The sequence below is a fragment of the Pristiophorus japonicus genome, chromosome 6 (genome assembly GCF_044704955.1).
Source record: "Pristiophorus japonicus isolate sPriJap1 chromosome 6, sPriJap1.hap1, whole genome shotgun sequence".
NCBI classification, from domain to species: domain Eukaryota; kingdom Metazoa; phylum Chordata; class Chondrichthyes; family Pristiophoridae; genus Pristiophorus; species Pristiophorus japonicus.
The window spans coordinates 181,773,030-181,795,748 of record NC_091982.1 but is presented as its reverse complement, the minus strand read 5'-3'; the positions used below and the strand labels follow the sequence as shown (position 1 = coordinate 181,795,748).

Sequence of the window (22,719 nt, the reverse complement as noted above, 5' to 3'; positions counted from 1 at the left end):
AATATTTATGGTGATTATATGATCAAATGAAAGAGAACAAGTAATTCCATGATCTAAGGTCTTTTGCCATTCTCTTAGAAATTAATTTAGCATTGTAAAGCTGAGTAACTAGCCGAGACTAGTAAATAGTACACTAAAATGCTTCAGGCGACTCACATTAATCCATGTGTGTTATTTATGGCTAACTACACAAACTGACAATTCATAAAATTAACTTTTATAGAAACATTGCAGTTTTAACAGACATCTCAAATGAGCCAATAATTACAAATTTAATTTACAAAAATAAACTGTGCTTTTTACTAATCCACATATAATTCATTATTTATAAATAGATTTTTTTTCAAGTCAGGTATTTCAAGGCAGCCCAGTAACAGTACTGATTTATTTTATTAAGTTTAAATCCTAACCTTGACTGACACTCAAATTGTAACTTGCACTTCACTGGATATATTCCAAATAACGCAACACATTTTAAAAAGTAAAAGTAATGCTGTACCTTTGATATTTTAATCTATCAGAATATTTTCACAAGTGTAGATTTTCAAATAATGAACTATTCAGGACCTAATGGCAGAAAAACTCTGAAGTTTGGTTTTTAATAGAGCAAATACAGAACTGATCAAAAGTGTAAAAACATGAAAAAAAATTTTAAATCCTTGTGAAATATCAAAACATATATCAAAACATACACTGGTAGGAAACAGGTTCAATACTCCATTCTGCTGAGCTCTTAAGCTTAGTTATATGATTGTGGTGAGGTGCCCAACACAAACCAGGCAGCTTCCCACAGAAAAAAAATAAGTTTTGGGGTGCTACTGTAAACATCCAGTTTTCAACAACTTGCCTTTAACGTAGTAATGCGTCCCAAGATGCTTCACAGGTGCGTTATCAAACAAAAGTTGACATTGAGCCACATTATGAGATATTAAGGCAGATGAGTCAAAGAGGTAGATTTTAAGAGTCATCTTAAAGGAGAAAAGAGAGGCAGAGAGGTTTGGAGGGGAAATTGCACAGTTTAGAGCCTCAGCAGCTGAAGGCATGGCTGCCAACAGTGGAGTGATTAAAATCCGCATGCACAAGAAGCAAGAATTGGAGGAGTGCAACTATCTTGGAGGATTGTCGGAGGTTTCAGAGATAAGGAGGGGCGAGGCCATGGAGGGATTTGAAAACAAGGATGATTTTGAAATCAAGGCATTTCTTAACTGGAAGCCAATGTAGGTCAGGGAGAAAAGAGGTGATGGGTGAACAGGACTTGGTGCGAGTTAGGATAAGGGCAGCAGAGTTTTGGATGAGCCTATGTTTATGGAGGGTGGAAGATGGGAGACCTCCCAGGAGTACATTGGAATAGTCAAGTCCAGAGAGAACAAAGGCATCGATGAGGGTTTCAGCTGCAGATGAGGTGAGGCAAGGGTGGAGACGGGCAATGTAACGGAGCTGGAAGTAGGCAGTCTTAGTGACGGCGCGGATGTGTGGTCAGAAGCGCATCTTGGGTCAAATACAACACCAAAGTTGCAAACAGTCTGGTTCAGCCTCAGACAGTTGCCAGGGAGAGCAGTATTAGTGGAGGGATGAGATCAAAGGATTTCATATCTTCTCAAAAAAATACAATAAAGTCCTGCTAAAAAAAATTTCAAAATGTAATTAAACCTAAACCCCTAGATAAAATGTTCCTATAATTCTCTTTTTTTTTGGAGCGGGCTTGGAAGAGAGAAGAGAAACATATTTTTTCTGAAACGTACCTTCCATTGCTCCTTAGGCAGGAGTTTTACCACCACCACATCGCCATTCATAGCTCTATTTCGAGAAATGATACCATCGATAAAAATATCTCTATTTCCATCCTGAAAGAAAAAGTATTAACTGAATTAATGACAAAAACATCTCATAATAATTCCAAGATAATGTCAAAGCATATTAGGTTAGCTGCCTAAAGCATGATGCTCGTCCTTCCATGTTCCACATAGAAATAGGGTACACAGAAATATGATCAAATTATGCGGGAAAAATGATCCATGGCCACAACCACTAAGAAGTGTGTGCACTATGGAGTCAGTTGACCTTCCCCTGTATACACAAGATCTCATTTGGACTGTCCTAATAGTTTTTTCTTTAAATCAGAAGCCGCATCATGTCTGAAACAATGGCAAGTACATCAATCACGTATAATAAATGATAGAACTACTCCAAGCCAGTGGAATCTAGAAAATTTTCAAATGGAGAACAACGAGCAATCTACCTATGAAAAGTAATTTTCCATTCTTCCTCATTTTCTCAGTCATCCCAACCAAGTAGGAAATATCCGTGTAGGTTATATCCGTGTCAAAAACTGAAGCAAGCCTGGTGCACAAAATGGCTGAAGCACTCATCATTCCCTTGATACAAAAAAACATGAAACTTGTTCCAAGTAGCTGTCTTACAGTTGGTCTCTAGGGAAGCACTGGACAGGTTAGTCTGGGGAGACTGAACTTTATGCTTCACTGATAGGTTAGAAACTATCAGTGAGTAACATGAGAGAAAAAGACAGAATTACCAATGCTCATATTCATGGGGGCATCACATATGAAATTATAATTTATTGGCTGAGGATGATGATCTAACACTGCTGACAAGGCCAGTTTCCATATAATCCAGGCACAGAAAAAGCCCGAACAAGAATATATGCTCCCTGCACTCTGAGAAAACTTCATTCTACACGATTCCACCACCGTTCAATGTATATATTGCCCATAAAATTATTTTGTAAAGATGGCACAAGCAGATATGCTTTATTTTGTAAGTATAGTAAAAGAGGTTATTAACTTTAAAATTAATTATTTTTACAATTAATTAAAAAGGTGGTGCTGAAAGGAAAAGGAAACTAAAAATGGCAGCTCCATAAGCTTGGCTTATGAAAAAAAATCACAAGCTCCATCTGTGCTGGGAGACAGTACCAAGCTTATTTCTCACCACGAACTCCAGGTGGTCAGAGGGCATGTAGTCAGTCATAGTCAAGTCAGCTCTGAGTATGCATTGGTAAAGTATTGATTTTACAAATTATACTATGGGGTTTATTCGCCTTTAATTTGCTGGGGGGGGGGGGGGGGCTGTGGGTAGGAAAAGAGAAGGATTGGGATTGTTGGGTGTATATACTCTCACCAAAAGATTTGGATTACTTTTCTCCTGCTGATTAATGCCGTACTGTAGGGTAGTTTCGCTTGGTTTCCCCTTATTTGGAGGAGATGGCTGACTTAAACGTCTCCTGCTTTGTCTGGCCCCCATCTATTTTACTGCCTGTATGGAGTTGGGCAAGACAGCTCAACCCTCTTACAAACATTTTTTTTTAAAGCTGTTTGACCTCACCAAGATCCACACATTTACATTAAAAGCTAAGGTGCAGAACACCACTTTTAGCAGCAGTATTGCTACAATATTTTGGCAGTTTGTCAATGATAGCAGCAGTGCCATACATGACAATGTCCCAACATAGGTTGGGCAGAGTCCTGCTGGTCTTGACAGATTGAAGTAATAGATGCAATCAAGTAAAATAATTGTTCTTGGAAAAATTATTTAATGCTTCATCGAATCTGCGGCATGAGCTGATGCCTCAGGTATACATGTTCGGATAAGCATTCAACTACTGAGGAGTCCATAAAGCAACATGACGATCTTTTTTTCATGTACGATGTATGCGAATATTAGTAGGTTGGTTCAACAGAAGCAGCCCTGGTTTCCGAGTCCATGTCCGAGCAAACTAGATCAACCCAAAACCTAAGTCATCATTTCAAATGGACCATGAACTACGTGATGGAGGCAACAAAACCACCTGATATTTAGAAATTTTGACATTCTAGGTACATAGCAGGAAGCGGCATTAGGTAGCAGTGGTCTGGGAGCCAAACCCAAATTTTCAACCTTGAACTGATACTACAAGAGCCGATGTCAGGCAGCAGTCATGTGATGGACGCCAACAGTTTGGCATACAATGTGGCTCAGCCAATGCAACGTTGAGTTGACATGCCTGAGTAAATTCCCTACGAACACTCCATTTTCTACTGAATCTTGGAGCTGAAAAGTGCCAAATTAGAACTTGAAATTGCTCTTTGCCTGGAAAAATACAGCTTTAGTATCCTCATAGGTTCATAACATCTTCCAGTAAATTATTTGGTCTTATTTGGAAGTCTTTTGACTTTGAGAAATATAAAATGCTAAACTGGGAGCTAGCATTAGCAGGTGGTCAAAGTAGATCTGTACAGAAACAAATCAACTAGGGCACAAAAATACTCAGCAGTAAACTGCAGTGAATAAAAACTTTACAACTTTATATGCAAATAATAAATAACATTTCTATGCAATTTAACTATTAAAAATCTCTATACTGTGCCAACAAAACCAAGGAACCAATAAAACCAATTTGTTTTTTTCTGATGTGGGGACAACAGATATATCAGCTACCGGTAGTTTAAAGGCACAATCTAGAACACGTACAACATAGTCAAGGTCGCCTAATTCATGCACAATCTCTGAAGCAGCTGTGTGAGTAATTTTTCCTGAGTAGCAATGACATTAAATTTGTATAAGCAAGTTAAATGAATGAGGAAACATGTCGTCCAAAAGGAAAAAAAATCCAGAATCAAAAATATAATCTGAATAATTATGTTTTTGAAATAATCAGTATGGTTCAGAAGAATATAAAACTACCCTCATTCTCTTAAATAAAATTCTTGAACAAAATATTAACCTGGCAACATATTTGCATAACTTCTGCAAACATATTCCTCATTCTCTATTCAACTTTTGATTTTCTAATGAGCAAAGCAATCCTATTGACAGTGAATTAACCAGCCACAGCCAAAGGATAAAATTGAAGTGTTAAAAATCAAGTCATAGAAACATAGAAAATAGGTGCAGGAATAGGCCATTCGGCCCTTCGAGCCAGCATCACCATTCAATAAGATCATGGCTGATCATTCACCTCAGTACCCCTTTCCAGCTTTCTCTCCATACCCTTGATCCCTTTAGCCATAAGGGCCATATCCAACTCCCCCTTGAATATATCCAATGAACTGGCATCAACAACTCCACAGGGAATTCCACAGGTTAACAACTCTCTGAGTGAAGAAGTTTCTCCTCATCTCAGTCCTAAATGGCTTACCCCTTATCCTTAGACTATGTCCCCTGGTTCTGGACTTCCCCAACGTCGGGAACATTCTTCCTGCATCTAACCTGTCCAGTCCCGTCAGAATTTAATGTGTTTCTATGAGATCCCCTCTCATCCTTCTAAACTCCAGTGAATAAAGGCCCAGTCTCTCCTCATATGTCAGTCCTGCCATCCCGGGAATCAGTCTGGTGAACCTTCGCTGCACTCCCTCAATAGCAAGAACATCCTTCCTCAGATTAGGAGACCAAAACTGAACACAATATTCCAGGTGAGGCCTCACCAAGGCCCTGTACAACTGCAGTAAGACCTCCCTGCTCCTATACTCAAATCACCTAACTATGAAGGCCAACATACCATTTGCCTTCTTCACCGCCTGCTGAAGCTGCATGCCAACTTTCAATGACTGATGTACCATGACACCCAGGTCTCGCTGCACCTCCCCTTTTCCTAATCTGCCGCCATTCAGATAATATTCTGCCTTCATGTTTTTGCCACCAAAGGGGATAACCTCACATTTATCCACATTATACTGCATCTGCCACACGTTTGCTCACTCACCTAACCTGTCCAAGTCATCTTGCAGCCTTTTAGCGTCCTCCTCACAGCTCACACTGCCACCCAGCTTAGTGTCATCTGCAAACTTGGAGATATTACACTCAATTCCCTCATCCAAATCATTAATGTATATTGTAAATAGCTGGGGTCCCAACACTGAGCCCTGCAGTACCCCACTAGTCACTGCCTGCCATTCTAAAAAGGACCCATTTATCCCGACAATCTGCTTCCTGTCTACCAACCAGTTCTCTATCCACGTCAGTACATTACCCCCAATACCATGTGCTTTAATTTTGCACACCAATCTCTTGTGTGGGACCTTGTCAAAAGCCTTTTGAAAGTCCAAATACACTACAACACTGGTTCTCCCTTGTCCACTCTACCAATTACATCCTCAAAAAATTCTACAAGATTTGTCAAGCAGCACTTCCCTTTCATAAATCCATGCTGACTTGGACCGATCCTGTCACTGCTTTCCAAATGTGCTGCTATTTCATCTTTAATAATTGATTCCAATATTTTCCCCACCACTGATGTCAGGCTAACCGGTCTATAATTACCCTCCTTTCTCTCTCCCTCCTTTCTTAAAAATTGGTGTTACATTAGCTACCCTCCAGTCCATAGAAACCGATCCAGAGTCGATAGACTGTTGGAAAATGATCACCAATACATCCACTATTTCTAGGGCTACTTCCTTAAGTACTCTGGGATGCAGACAATCAGGGCCTGGGGATTTATCGGCCTTCAATCCCATCAATTTCCCTAACACAATTTCCTGCGTAATAAGGATTTCCTTCAGTTCCTCCTTCTCACTAGACCCTCGGTCCCCTAGTATTTCCGGAAGGTTCTTTATGTCTTCCTATGTGAAGACAGAACCAAAGTACTTACTTGTTTAACTGTTCTGCCATTTCTTTGTTCCCCATTATAAATTTATCTGAATCTGACTGCAAGGGACCTACGTTAGTTTTCATTAATCTTTTTCTTTTCACATATCTATAGAAGCTTTTGCAGTCAGTTTTTATGTTCCCAGCAAGCTTCCTCTCATACTCTATTTTCCCTCTCCTAATTAAACCCTTTGTCCTCCTCTGCTGTATTACAAAATTCTCCCAATCCTCAGGTTTGCTGCTTTTTCTGGCCAACTTATATGCCTCTTCCTTGGATTTAACACTATCCTTAATTTCCCTTGTTAGCCACGGTTGAGCCACCTTCCCCCTTTTATTTTTATTCCAGACAGGGATGTACAATTGTTGAAGTTCATCCATGTGATCTTTAAATGTTTGCCATTGCCTATCCACCATCAACCCTTTAAGTATCACTTGCCAGTCTATTCTAGCCTATTCACATCTCATACCATCGAAGTTCCTTAAGTTCTAGTCAGAGACCCTAGTCTCTGAATTAACTGTGTCACTCTCCATCTTAATAAAAAATTCTACCATATTATGGTCACTCTTCCCCAAGGGGCCTCGCACAAGAAGATTGCTAATTAGTCCTTTCTCATTACACATCACCCAGTCTAGGATGGCCAGCCCTCTAGTTGGTTCCTCGACATATTGGTCTAGAAAACCATCCCTAATACACTCCAGGAAATTCTCCTCCACCGCATTCCACCAGTTTGGTTAGCCCAATCAATATGTAGATTAAAGTCACCCATGATAACTGCTGTGCCTTTATTGCACGCATCCCTAATTTCTTGTTTGATGCTGTCCCCAACCTCACTACTACTGTTTGGTGGTCTGTACACAACTCCCACTAGCGTTTCATGCCCTTTGATATTCCGTAGCTCCACCCATACCGATTCCACATCATCCAAGCTAATGTCCTTCCTTACTATTGCGTTAATTTCCTCTTTAATCAGCAACACCACCCCACCTTCTTTTCCTTTCTGTCTATCCTTCCTAAATGTTGAATACCCCTGGATGTTGAGTTCCCAGCCTTGGTCACCCTGGCGCCATGTCTCCGTGATGCCAATTACATCATATCCATTAACTGCTATCTGCGCAGTTAATTCGTCCACCTTCTTTTGCAGCTTTCCAGCGATTTGTTTCTGGTATTCCATTCTCAGTAAGCATATGTTCCACTTAAAAGCTTTTCAAAGAAAATCCATCACATAAAGCACTCATTTTCATGGGGAAAATGTCAAATAACAGTGATCTTATAACCAAGCATGTTTTTCAGTTCCAGTGTTCAGACCACCTCGACAGGAAAATAAAGACCATTGATTGATGTAACCCAACTGCTAACGAATAACTTATTACAGCTTTGTGCAAGCCTTTGAGTTCTTCACTTAAAAGAAGAAGCCATTTGTCTCAATTTATCAGTTCTGAAAGCAATAATTTCAAAAAAGATCCAAAATGCATCAGAATTTTATTTTGCACAATTTTTGGAAGGGACAAAACAGTGTATTTGGGATTTTTTTGACCATTTTTTTCCAAAATAATTTAGGGGGAGAAAGTTACATTTAAGGCCTATTCTTTGAAGCAAAGTGTATTCGCACAAGTTTAAAAAATAGCACCAAGCTATTGATTAAAAAGCTAATAAGTTAAGCTTTGATCATTTTCCCCAAAGACTACAGCAATTTATTAAGCAATTTATTAGTCTGTCATAACAAATCAGACAGTTCACACCCATTGTGTTGAGGGGTCCCTGGTTCTGAGCGCTCAGCAGGGGTGATCTGAAGTAGGTTCTCCGCTTGGGTTGTGAAAAATTCAAGACTAAAAAAGAGAGAGGCAGAGATAGTCATGTCTTTAAACAGAAAGCTGAAAGGGTAAAGAGAACACAGGAGTGTAATTAGGATTTTTTAAGTCAAGCAAAATTACCCATTGATGTGGAGAAGTATAACAAATTAATTTCTTGATAATTTTACGAGATGCGATGTTGTACTGATTGAATTGAGTCTAAACATAACTGTTGCTCTGTATATTCATTTACCGTGAAATAAAGCAGCTTAAGGATTTGTATCTGAACCCCTCTTACTACACGTCTTCTCAGGTTGAACAGGCACATGTGAAACATACAAATATTTAAGTCAGAGCACAAGGGAGTACCATTGGTAGACCCCAGGGTTATGCTATCATACAAGTAGATATTGGGCACTGCCAGCCTACTCTGGCACGCAGGGGGTGCGGGATCCACACGGGGTGACCGACACCACTTGTGAAGGTAATTAAGACGGTCCCAAATTTGTAACACAGCACATTATTCTGAAACAGATATTTGGCTCTTTTTTATAAGAACATAAGAATTAGGAACAGGAGTAGGCCATCTAGCCCCTCGAGCCTACTCCGCCATTCAATAAGATCATGGCTGATCTGGCCGTGGACTCAGCTCCACTTAACCGCCCGCTCCCCGTAACCCTTAATTGCCTTATTGGTTAAAAATCTATCTATCTGGGATTTGAATACATTCAATGAGCTAGCCTCAACTGCTTCCTTGGGCAGAGAATTCCACAGATTCACAACCCTCTGGGAGAATAAATTCCTTCTCAACTCGGTTTTAAATTGGCTCCCCCGTATTTTGAGGCTGTGCCCCCTAGTTCTAGTCTCCCCGACCAGTGGAAACAATCTCTCCGCCTCTATCTTGTTTATCCCTTTCATTATTTTAAATGTTTCTATAAGATCACCCCTCATCCTTCTGAACACCGAGTAAAGACCCAGTCTACTCAATCTATCATCATAAGGTAACCCCCTCATCTCCGGAATCAGCCTAGTGAATCGTCTCTGTACCCCCTCCAAATCCAGTATATTCTTCCTTAAGTAAGGTGACCAAAACTGCATGCAGTACTCCAGGTGCGGCCTCACCAATACCCTATACAGTTGCAGTAGGACCTCCCTGCTTTTGTATTCCATCCTCTCGCAATGAAGGCCAACATTCCATTCGCCTTCCTGATTACCTGCTGCACCTGCAAACTAACTTTTTGGGATTCATGCACAAGGACCCCAGGTCCCTCTGCACCGCAGCATGTTGTAATTTCTCCCCATTCAAATAATATTCCCTTTTACTGTTTTTTTTCCAAAGGTGGATGACCTCACACTTTCCGACATTGTATTCCATCTGTCAAACCTTAGCCCATTCGCTTAACCTATCTAGATCTCTTTGCAGCTGCTTCCTTAATAATGGACTCCAGCATTTTCCCAACGACAGATGTTAGGCTAACTGGTCTATAGTTCCTGCTTTTTGTCTGCCTCTTTTTTTAAATAGGGGCATTACATTTGCGGTTTTCCAATCTGTTGGAACCGCCCCAGAATCCAGGGAATTTTGGTAGATTACAACCAATGCATCCACCATCTCTGCAGCCACTTCTCTCAAGACCCTAGGATGTAAGCCATCAGGTTCAGGGGACTTGTCCGCCTTTAGTCTCATTATTTTACCTAGTACTACTTCATTAGTGATAGTGATTGTATTACGTTCCTCCCTACCTATAGCCCCTTGATTATCCACTATTGGGATGTTTATTGTCTTCTACCGTGAAGACCGATACAAAATATTTGTTCAACGTCTCTTCCATTTCCCTGTTCTCCATTATCAATTTCCCAATCTCATCCTCTAGGGGACTAACATTTACTTTAGCCACTCTTTTCCTTTTTATGTACCTGTAGAAACTCTTACTATCTGTTTTTATATTTCGTGCGAGTTTACTTTCGTAATCTATCTTCCCTCTCAATCATTTTTTTAGTTGTCGTCTGCTGGCTTTTAAAAATGTCCCAATCCTCTGACCTCGCACTAGTCTTGGACATATTGTATGCCTTTGTTTCAGTTTGATACCCTCCCTTATTTCCTTAGTTAGCATGCAAGTATGCGATTCGACAACATGTCTTTTAAGTACATTTCTCTAATAAAAATTTTCGTCATTTGGAAAGGCACGGATTAATCAGCACGTTATGTTCGAGGAAGGTCGGGTCAGACTAAATTGATTGAATTTTTTGAGGAGGCAGCAAGGAGGGCCAATTAGGTAATATGTTTAATGTAGTCTACATGTATTTTAGCAAGGCTTCTGACACGGTCCCACATGGCAGACTGGTCAGTAAAGTAAAAGCCCAATGGAAAGTTGCAAGTTAGATCCAAAATTGTCTCAGTGGCAGGAAGCAAAGGGTAATGGTCAATGGGGTCAACGGTCAATGTGACTGGAACGCCGATTCCTGTGGGGTTCCGCAGGGCTCAGTACTAAGTCCCTTGCTTTTTCTGGTATCTATCAATTATTTACAGTTGATACAGAAGTTTGCATAGGATAGAAAAATTGGCCATGTGGTTCAAAGTGAGGAAGAAATCTGTAGACTGCAGGAAGATATCAATGGACTGGTCAGGTGGGGGCAGAGTTTTTTTGAAGAGGTAACAGAGAGGGTTGATGAGGGCAATGCGGTTGATGTATTGTACATGGACTCTTAAAAGGCTTTTGATAAAGTGCCACATAGAGGCTGAGGGGAGACCTTATTGAGGTGTATAAAATTATGAGGGGCCCAGATAGAATGGATAGGAAGGACCTGTTTCCCTTGGCATAGGGGTCAACAACCAGGGGGTATAGATTTAAAGTAATTTGGGGGAGGTTTAGAGGAGATATGAGGGGAAATCTCTTCACCCAGAGGATGGTGGGGGTCTGGAATGCATTGCCTGAAAGGGTGGTAGAGGCAGAAACTCTCCCCACCTTTAAAAATACTTAGATGTGCACTTAAAGTGCTGTAACCTACAGGGCTACGGACCAAAAGCTGAAAAGTGGGATTAAGCTGGATAGCTCTTGGTCGACCGCACGGACACGATGGGCCGAAATGGCCTCCTTCCGTGCTGTAAATTTCTATGATTCTATAATAGATTTGCCAGCAAAGTTGAAGTCTATGGAATAAAAAGAAAAGTGGCAACATGGATACGAAATTGGCTAAGTGACAGGAGGTAGCGGCGAACGGTTGTTTATTGGACTGGAGGAAGATATATAGTAGTGTTCCCCAGGTGTCAGTACTAGGACCACTGTTTTTCTTGATATATATTAATCACTTGGACTTGGGTGTACAGGGCACAATTTCAAAATTTCCAGATGAAATAAAACTTGGAAGTACAGCGAACAGTGAGGAGGATGGTGATGGACGGCAAGAAGACAGACAGGCTGGTGAAATGGGCGGACATGTGGCAGATGAAATTTAACACAGCAATGTGCGAAATGATACAATCTGGTAGGAAGAACAAGGAGAGACAATATAAACTAAAGGGTACAATCCTAAAGAGGGTGCATGAACTGGAAACCTGGGAGCATATGTGCACAAATCATTGACTGCGAGATTGAGAAAGTGGTTAAAAAAGCATACAGGATCCTGGGCTTCATAAACAGAGGCATAGAGTACAAAAGCAAGAAAGTTATGATCAACCGGTATAAAACACTGGTTCGGCCTCAACAGGAGTATTGTGTCCAATTCTGGGCACCACACTTTAGGAAGAATGCGAAGGCCTTAGAGAGGGTGCAGAAAAGATTGAAGAGTATGATTCCAGGGATGAGGGACTTTAGTTACGTGGATAGACTAGAGAAGCTTGGGTTGTTCTCCTTAGAGCAGAGAAGATCGAGAGGAAATTTGATAGAGGTGTTCAAAACCATGAGGGGTCTAGACAGAGTAGATAAAGATAAACTGTGCCCATTGACAAAAGGGTCGAGAACCAGAGGACACAAATTTAAGGTGATTGGCAAAAGAACCAAAGGCGACATAAGAAAAAACATTTTACGCAGCGAGTGGTTAGGATTTAAAATGCTCTGCCTGAAAGGATGGTAGAAGCAGACCCAATTGTGGCTTTCAAAAGGGAATTGGATAAGTATCTGAATGAAAAGAATTTTCAGGGCTATGGGGAAAGGGCGGAGGAGCCAACACAGGCTCGACAGGCTGAATACAAAGATCGGTGAGAAAGCAAGTTGTGAGGAGGATGCAAAGAATCTGCAAAGGGATAGAGACAGGCTAAGTGAGTTGGCAAAAAGTTGGCAGATGGAGTATAATGTGGGAAATTGTGAGGTTATCCACTTTGGTAAGAAAAATAAAAAGGCAAATTATTATTTAAATGGAGAGATTACAAAATGCTACAGTACAGAGGGATCTGGGGGTCCTTGACACAAAAAGTTAGCATGCAGGTACAGCAAGTAATTAGGAAAGCAAATGGAATGTTGGCCTTTATTGCAAAGTGGATAGAGTATAAAAGTAGGGAAGTCCTGCTACAACTGTACAGGGCACTGGTGAGACCACACCTGGAGGACTGTGTACAGTTTTGGTTTCCTTATTTAAGAAGGGATATACTTACATTGGAGGCTGTTCAGAGAAGGTTCACGGGGTTGATTTCTGAGATGAAGGGGTTGTCATATGAAGAAAGCTTGAGCAGGTTGGAAGAGTTTAGAAGAATGAGCGGTGACCTTATTGAAACGTATAAGATTCTGAAGGGGCTTGACAGGGTAGATGCAGAGAGGATGTTTGCTCTCATGGGGGAATCTAGAACTAGAGGCCATAGTTTTAGAAATGAGGAGGAATTTTTTCTCTCTTAGAAGATGAGAAGGGGGATTTAATAATGGGAAATGTGGAAATGGCTGAGACCTTAAACAATTATTTTGCTTCGGTCTTCACAGTGGAAGACACAGAAACCATGCCAAAAATTGCTGGTCACAGGAATGTGGGAAGGGAGGACCTGGAGACAATCACTATCACTAGGGAGGTAGTGCTGGACAGACTAATGGGACGCAAGGTAGACAAGTCCCCTGGTCCTGATGAAATGCATCCCAGGGTATTAAAAGAGATGGCGGAAGTTATAGCAGATGCATTCGTTATAATCTACCAAAATTCTCTGGACTCTGGGGAGGTACCAGCGGATTGGAAAGCAGCTAATGTAACGCCTCTGTTTAAAAAAAGGGGCAGACAAAAGGCAGGTAACTATAGGCCGGTTAGTTTAACATCTGTAATGGGGAAAATGCTTGAAGCTATCATTAAGGAAGAAATAGCGGGACATCTAGATAGGAATAGTGCAATCAAGCAGACGCAGCATGGATTCATGAAGGGAAAATCATGTTTAACTAATTTACTGAAATTCTTTGAGGATATAACGAGCATGGTGGACAGAGGTGTACCGATGGATGTGGTGTATTTAGATTTTCAAAAGGCATTCGATAAGGTGCCACACAAAAGGTTACTGCAGAAGATAAAGGTACGCGGGGTCAGTGGAAATGTATTAGCATGGATAGAGAATTGGCTGGCTAACAGAAAGCAGAGAGTCGGGATAAATGGGTCCTTGGAAATCGGTGGTTAGTGGTGTGCCACAGGGATCGGTGCTGGGACCACAACTGTTTACAATATACATAGATGACCTGGAAGAGGGGACAGAGTGTAGTGTAACAAAATTTGCAGATGACACAAAGATTAGTGGGAAAGCGGGTTGTATAGAGGACACAGAGAGGCTGCAAAGAGATTTGGATAGGTTAAGCGAATGGGCTAAGGTTTGGCAGATGGATGAGGGGTGATCTTATAGAAACATTTAAAATAATGAAAGGGATAGACAAGATAGAGGCAGAGAGGTTGTTTCCACTGGTCGGGGAGACTAGAACTAGGGGGCACAGCCTCAAAATACGGGGGAGCCAATTTAAAACCGAGCTGAGAAGGAATTTCTTCTCCCAGAGGGTTGTGAATCTGTGGAATTCTCTGCCCAAGGAAGCAGTTGAGGCTAGCTCATTGAATGTATTCAAGTCACAGATAGATAGATTTTTAACCAATAAGGGAATTAAGGGTTACGGGGAGAGGGCGGGTAAGTGGAGCTGAGTCCACGGCCAGATCAGCCATGAGCTTGTTGAATGACGGAGCAGGCTCGAGGGGCTAGATGGCCTATTCCTGTTCCTAATTCTTATGTTATGTTCTTATGTTCTCTCAGAGGGTCATGAATCTTTGGAATTCTCTACCCCAGAGAGCTGTGAAGGCTGGGTCATTGAATATATTTAAGGTGGAGATGGACAGATTTTTGAAAAATAAGGGAATCAAGGGTTATGGGGAGAGGACGGGGAAGTGGAGTTGAGGCCAAGATCAGATCAGCCTTGATCTTATTGAATGGCGGAGCAAGTTCAAGGGGCTAGATGGCCTACTCTTGTTCCTAATTCTTATTTTCTTATGAATGGCCACCTTCTGTGCTGTAACCATTCTATGGGCTCAAGTTTCGCATCACCAGTAGAACGTCGCACCTCGGAGAGGCCCGCCTAATTACTCAAACTGAAAAAGCAGCAAATACTTACCTCGCGATTCTCCGATAACTGTAGGCCCATTTGCAGCTCAACGTGGCGCAGCAGGAGCTGCTGGGGGCGGAGCTACAGCCCTGCGCCAAAAAGAGTGCCGGCAGCTGCGCGCGTGCGCAGTGCGCCGAGCATCTCGGCGGCGGAGGGCCCCGCCCGAGCAGCACCTGATCGTCAGTGGGCCCCGCCCGAGCAGCACCTGATCGTCAGAGGGCCCCGCCCGAGCAGCACCTGATCGGCAGCAGGCCCCGCCCGAGCAGCACCTGATCGTCAGTGGGCCCCGCCCGAGCAGCACTTGATCGGCAGCAGGCCCCGCCCGAGCAGCACCTGATCGTCAGAGGGCCCCGCCCGAGCAGCACCTGATCGTCAGTGGGCCCCGCCCAAGCAGCACCTGATCGTCAGTGGGCCCCGCCCGAGCAGCACCTGATCGTCAGTGGGCCCCGCCCGAGCAGCACCTGATCGTCAGAGGGCCCCGCCCGAGCAGCACCTGATCGTCAGTGGGCCCCGCCCGAGCAGCACGTAATCGTCAGCGGGCCCCGCCCGAGCAGCACCTGATCGTCAGTGGGCCCCGCCCGAGCAGCACCTGATCGGCAGCAGGCCCCGCCCGAGCAGCACCTGATCGGCAGCAGGCCCCGCCCGAGCAGCACCTGATCGTCAGTGTGCCCGGCCCGAGCAGCACCTGATCGTCAGAGGGCCCCGCCCGAGCAGCACCTGATCGTCAGAGGGCCCCGCCCGAGCCGCACCTGATCGTCAGTGTGCCCGGCCCGAGCAGCACCTGACCTGCAGCGGGCCCCGCCCGAGCAGCACCTGATCGGCAGTGGGCCCCGCCCGAGCAGCACCTGATCGTCAGTGTGCCCGGCCCGAGCAGCACCTGATCGGCAGCGGGCCCCGCCCGAGCAGCACCTGATCGGCAGCGGGCCCCGCCCGAGCAGCACCTGATCGGCAACATGCCCCGCCCAAGCAGCTCTTCAGCAGGCTATCGGAGGGCTCCCGGTGCTGTAGGTGAGTAGAAACTTTTAATATTTTATTTATTGATTGATTTTTTATTATTTTTTTAATATTTTATTTTTAATCTTTTTTTGATTGATTTATTGGTTGATTTATTGATTTATTTATCATCTATTATTGATGGCTCTTTATTGGTAAAAGTGACGTGTTTAGTGCTTTGTAAAACCCCCTAACTCCCTTCCCCCCCCCCCCCCACCCCCATCTCTTGCTACCTGTGCCTAATTTATAAAGTGTCTGCAAGGTTACTCTGAGCGTACAAAGATCGACAATTACTCCGTTCTAAGTTAGTGTGGAGTAACTATTCACTGCCTAAACTTGCAAAACAGGTCTAAGTGGCTGGTAATGCCCCCTTTTGAAAAAAAACTGTACGAAAACGAAACTATTCTAATTAACTAGATCTGGAGCAAACTAAATGCCGAGAATTGCGATTTCTAAGATACTCCATACTAAACGAGTTGCTCCAAAAAAATAGGAGCAACTCGAGCCGAAACTTGGGCCCTATGATTCTATGAAAAGTGGCAAATGGAATTCAATCGGGAGAAGTGTGAGGTAATGCATTTGGGGAGGGCTAACAAGGCAAGGGAATACACAATAAATGGTAGGATACTGAGAAGTGTAGAGGAACAGAGGGACCTTAGAGTGCACGTTCACAGATCCCTGAAGGTAACAGGATAGATAGAAAAAGGTGGTTAAGAAGGCATACGGGATACTTTCCTTTATTAGCCAAGGCATACAGGGCCATAGTCATACCCGTCTTCCTGTATGGCTCAGAAACATGGACCATGTACAGTAGACACCTCAAGTCGCTGGAGAAATACCAACGATGGCTCCGCAAGATCCTACAAATCCCCTAGGAGGACAGACGCACCAATGTTAGCATCCTCGTCCAGGCCAACATCCCAAGCATTGAAGCACTGACCACACTCGATCAGCTCCGCTGGGCAGGCCACATCGTTCGCATGCCAGACACGAGACTCCCAAAGCAAGCACTCTACTCGGAACTCCTTCATGGCAAACGAGCCAAAGGTGGGCAGAGGAAACGTTACAAGGACACCCTCAAAGCCTACCTGATAAAGTGCAACATCCCCACTGACACCTAGGAGTCTCTGGCCAAAGACCGCTCTAAATGAAGGAAGTGCATCCGGGAGGGCGCTGAGCACCTCGAGCCTTGTCGCCGAGAGCATGTCGAACTCAAGCGCAGGCAACAGAAAGAGCGTGCGGCAAACCAGTCCCACCCACCCCTTTCCTCAACGACTGTCTGTCCCACCTGTGACAGAGACTGTGGTTCTCGTATTGGACTGTACAGCCACCTAAGAACTCATGTTAAGAGTAGAAGCAAGTCTTCCTCGATTCCGAGGGACTGCCCATGATGATGAGAATACAAGAGCAGGGAGGTTATGCTTGAACACTAGTTAAGCCACAGCTAGAGTACTGGGTACAGTTCTGGACACATTACAGAAAGGATATGATTGCACTAGAGAGGGTACAGAGGAGATTTACGAAGATGTTGCCAGGACTAGAGAATATCAGCTGTGAAGAAAAATTGGATAGGCTGGAGTTATTTTCTTTGGAACAGAGGATGCTAAGGGGTGACTTGATTGAGGTATATAAAATTAATAGGGGCCTATTTAGAGTGGACGGGAAGGACATATTTCCCTGGGCAGAGAGGTCAATAACCAGGAGGCATAGATTTAAAGTAATTCGTAGAAAAATTAGTGAGGAGTTCAGGAGAATTTTTTTCACCCAGAGGGTGGTGACAGTCTGGAACTCACTACCTCAAAGGGTGGTAGAGGCAGAAACCCTCATCACATTTAAAACGTACTTGGATATGCACTTAAAGTGTTGCAACCTACAGGGCTACGGATCAAGAGCTGGAAAGTGGGATCTGGCTGGATAGCTATTTTTCGGCCGGCACAGACACAATGGGCCAAATGGCCTCATGCCCTTTTTGCAGTTCAGATTTCAAAATGTAAAATGGCATATGAGAATACTGAGGAAGTCTAATTAAGCTACTGGTGTCATATGCGCAACTAGGTTTTATAGATCCTTCAGTAAATTTGGTCAATAGCTTTCCCAAGTATTTCAGTTTATACCACACTTGCATATAATGTAACAAGATTCTTGCATTATCTCAGTTATTAAGCACAAATGTGCTGTAAAATATTCCTTTGACATTTTTGGGTCCAACTTTCATTTTTATCCAGAAGAACTTATCTACTATCTTGAAAACACCTTAAACAGAGATTCAAGTTGTTAAGTAAGGTACAGCTCCAAAGAACAGGATATCCTAACAATAAGTCATTATTTAATATTTCTGGATCCCAAGTTAATGAATAAACATTATAAAACAATACAGATGTTTCATCAATACTAGCAATCATCAGTAATACGCACACTCCACATTTCAATTTCCTTCCAAACTCCCCATTTTCAACTATAAATTATAGTGAAACTTTCTGAAAGATAAAGTAGTTTACACTAGCACAGCGAGAGAAAAAAATAAGAGAATAAGAGTGAATATTCCAAAAATTAGAGTAAAGATTGAGTGATGCACAAAGCATTCAAAAAAAATTGGAGAGTTGGAAGCATGAGTAACTATGGAAGGATATGGTCATTACTATAACAGAGACATAACTTAGATTTGGATAGGAGTGGGAACTTAATATTTCTGGTCATAATGTGTTCAGGAGAGATAAGGGGAGCAAAAAGGGGGTGGGGTGACTGGAACACAAAGAGATTCTTGAGAGTATTATTAAGATAGAATTGATATGGATACAATTAAGAAACAGGAAGGGAAACATTCCTTACAGGCCAACAAATAATGGAGATGAGATTACGGTGGTGATTTTCAGCTGATTTTACCTATCCCAAGATAGACTAGGATAAAGGTAATTATCACATTTTGGGATTTGTCACAGAAAAGATTCAGAAAAATAATTACTTTTAGATGTTGTATTTTCCAGCAGTCCAGTCACACAAGTTTAAAAGGCACTGAGATAATAGGTTAAAATGCTATTGAGTCAAGTTTTGATGTTGTGCCTCCATAAACTGTAAGTAATAGAACAATTCATTAGCTAATCAGAAATCGATGAATACGTCATACCCAACATGTTGGAAGTCTCTGATCTATTTGGCTGTCAACAGAGGGAAATTAAAAGAGACAAAGGCAGCCAGTCAGGTTTAAAAAAAAATTAAACAAAATATTGCAAAGCAGCCAGACCCAGCCAAGGCTGCAAGTTAGAATGCAGGGGAATAGTTATAAATTATTTTTTAAAGTCAAGCAAGAAAACCTATCGATATAGGCAAGCATAGCATATTCATTAATTTGTATTATTATTAATAATAAAAGACAATTGTACTGATTGAAATAAGTGAATCTGATCATAATTGTTGCTCTGCATGGTCACGTGCTGTGAAAAAGTAGCTTAAAAATTTGAATCTAGCCTCAATTACCTGCTTGGTTGGCGTTAAGAGAGATTGAAGCAGCATAATTGCGAATGATATTAATATAAAGTGCAGATCATATGGAAATACTACTGTTACATCCAGGTTATGCCAGCATATAGTTAGATATGGGATCTAAGTGGAGGAAGTGCATTCGGGAGGGCGCTGAGCTCCTCGAGTATCGTCGGCGAGAGCATGCAGAAATCAAGTGCAGGCAGCGGAAGGAACATGCGGCAAACCAGTCCCACCCACCCTTTCCTTCAACGACTATCTGTCCCACCTGTGACAGAAACTGTGGTTCTCGTATTGGACTGTTCAGTCACCTAAGAACTCATGCTAAGGGTGGAAGCAAGTCTTCCTCAATCCCGAGGGACTGCCTATGATGATGGTGAGATATGGGGTAATATGGACACACACCTAAATGGAAGATGCTCAGACCACTTGCGGGAGTAACCAACACCACTATACTGGAGAGAATATCTAAGACAAGACCCTAAAATTATAACAGTAATGCATGTGGTGAAATTGGGAAATGCTTGTTAGATTGCATCCGGGATTGCTTCCTAAATATCAGTATGTTTCGAGTCCAACAAGCACTGTTTGATTTAGTTCTAGGAAATGAGGTAGGGCAAATAATTGATGCGAGAGTAGAAGAACAATTGGAAAAACTACTACATAGCTAGGTACAATACAAGAATAGAAAAGGTTAATGAAGAGTCAAAAATAAGTGTGGTAGATTGGACAAATTTTGACAAAAGGTCAGCGACCTGAAACATTAACTCTGTTTCTCTCTCCACAAATGCTGCCTGACCTGCTGAGGATTTCCAGCATTTTCTCTTTGTATTTCAGATTTCCAGCATCCAGAATATTTTGCTTTTGTTTTGGACAAATGTAAAGTTCAGCAAGCTAAGAATGGATCTGGCCCAAATTAACTGGGCAGAAAATTTAGCAAACAGGTTGACAGATCAGCAGTGGGAAATCTTCAAATAAGAGATGGATAGAGTACTAAATAAATATAATCTTATAAGGCAAAAATGGGATGCATCAGAGAATAGTGTTTTATGAATAAATAGATTAAAACTATATAAACTTAAAAGGGAGGCATAAGATAAAGTTAGGACTTACAATACTAAAGTTAATCATATGGACTGTAGAAGGGAGGTGAAATCAGAGATTAGAAGGCAAGAAGGAAATATGAAAACGGTAAGCAGATAACCTAAATAGTAATGAGAAAAATCATAGAAAAGTTAGAGCATGTAGGACCATAAGGATGAAAGAGAGAATCTAATTATGGAAGATGACAACATGGTGGAGATATTAAATATTATGCACTGCTTTTTGCAAAAGGTCATGCAGGTAAGAATGCTGGTTTACTAGATGAATAACTATAGACAACAATTTGGTTCTAAATAATAAAATTTGCAAAAGTCAAGGTGGGTAAGTCGCATGCACTCTTGGCTGTTGAAAGAAGCCAGAGAGCAGAGACTCTGGTTATAATTTTTCAATTCTCAGTATTTGCAATTTGTGCCATGAGACAGGACACCTTTATTCAGGAAGACAGGGAAATATAAACGAGATAACTAGAGAGCAGTTAGTCTAAAATCAGTCATGGGCAAACTTTTTAGTCCAGATTTTAACCTAACCTGCCTGGCATTGAATTCAAAAGGAGCAAAAAATCAGATGCAGTATATCCAAAGCCTCCCCTTAAAACCAGGGCTTTAGGCTTCAAAACTAAAGATAAAATTAGTGAGTATTTAGAAACATAAGGGGTAATCTTTACATAGAGGGCCAGTTGAAGCATGAAATGATTTGCCACAGGGAATGGTTGAGGCAGAAACCACTGCATCTTTTATGGGAAAACTGGATAAATATTTGAAGCAGAGGAAAAGAGAATATATGGCAGTGGATTATTTTTTGATTACTCGAACAAAAACTTAGCATAGTCAAAATGGGCCGAATGGTGTCTATTTGTGATGTAAACTTCTTTGGTTCTTTGTATTTGGACAGCACTTGGTGTTGGTGAGGGACTGAATTGCTTGAACAGCACATTGGCACAACCAGTATGTGTGAGGCATGGCCTGTTTGTGCCCAAGATTGGTGACATATTGTTTCCTGCTAACAGCCCCTTTTGTTGCCAAGTTACTCTCTGCCATTTTGTTATCCATATTTCCAGGGGCCAGGTAGGGTTCTCGGGTATAGTCAATCTGAATTTTTTCCAAGTCATGATTGAGATGCAATAAAATAATCCCTTAAAACAATGATTTCTAAAAGTTATCAAGAGTAACAAGAGCCTTTGTTTTCTTGTTCTTTTAATTTAAATTAGAAATGAATCTTTTGTGGTAAGGTACAAGAGGTCAGTAGCTGACGATGCAAGAGTTGCTTGATCCAGTTCCAGTCGATTAATTCTGGAGTTCTGACTCCGCAGGTCAGTTGTTGATGTTTTGATAAAAAATTTTAAAAGTTAGAAACATGACTAAATTAAGAAAAACATTCTCATTTATTTCTGGAGGAGACAGAAGCTGATACTAATAGAAGCAGATCCTAGGAAACATACATTGATAAAAATAGTTCCCAAATAAAAGGAGTGCTCATTTAAACATTTCAGGATTTCAGTACAGCATTGCCCATTTTCAGCATAGCATCTTAAAAGAAAGGTGACAGTGCGAGACTCATTGCCCAACAGGGATTGTTCCCTGCACTGTCTTACAGCAAAATTAATTATATGGGTGCCATAGATGGCAAAATTAATCATATGGGTGCCATAGATGTTGACACATGGCAGTAATCAACTGTATTGGTTTAAAATGAATGCATGCAGATGAAATTGGCATCCACATTTATTCTCCACATCACTGTGAAATGCAAGTAATGCACGGGATGCCCACTGGAGCTAAGCATGTAATCAATGCTGCCGGCTGAAGTATATATAATGCATACCTGAATCCATATCTAAACTGTCACAAGACAAATGACAGACTCAACATTCAAGACGCATGCAAAAAAATATAAAATTATGAAGATTTACTGATTTCACAGCAATGGGTGGAGGTATTTCCAGCGATTGCAGCAGAAACATGCCAATGAAGCCACTGGGTTTGTACAGATGTCGATCTACAACACCTTTCTCATAATTTCTATTGCTGCTAAGCTTTATTGGACAAATATAGCACAGTGAAATCACAAAACAGCATCTTTCATGGGATCCTGCAAACAAAGTCAAAATGTACTTCTCGTGTAAAAATATAATACCACAGGGAGAAAGCATTAAACACACGTCTTCTGAAACAATAAATTGTAATTAAAATGCATTTAGTCTACAAGGGTCCTGGTCAAGAGGAAAGAAGCACTT

At 41.8% G+C, this 22,719-nt stretch overlaps 1 protein-coding gene across 3 annotated transcripts in view; it reads right to left on the bottom strand.

The window, feature by feature from the left end:
* Positions 1 to 22,719, bottom strand: part of dis3l2 (DIS3 like 3'-5' exoribonuclease 2) — a 437,600-nt gene that overhangs the window by 352,664 nt on the left and 62,217 nt on the right. For all 3 annotated transcript variants that reach the window (XM_070883462.1, XM_070883465.1, XM_070883463.1), the window contains exon 5: positions 1,743 to 1,844. In XM_070883462.1, coding sequence (XP_070739563.1) covers positions 1,743 to 1,844 — 102 coding nt within the window. The remainder of the gene's footprint in view (positions 1 to 1,742; positions 1,845 to 22,719) is intronic.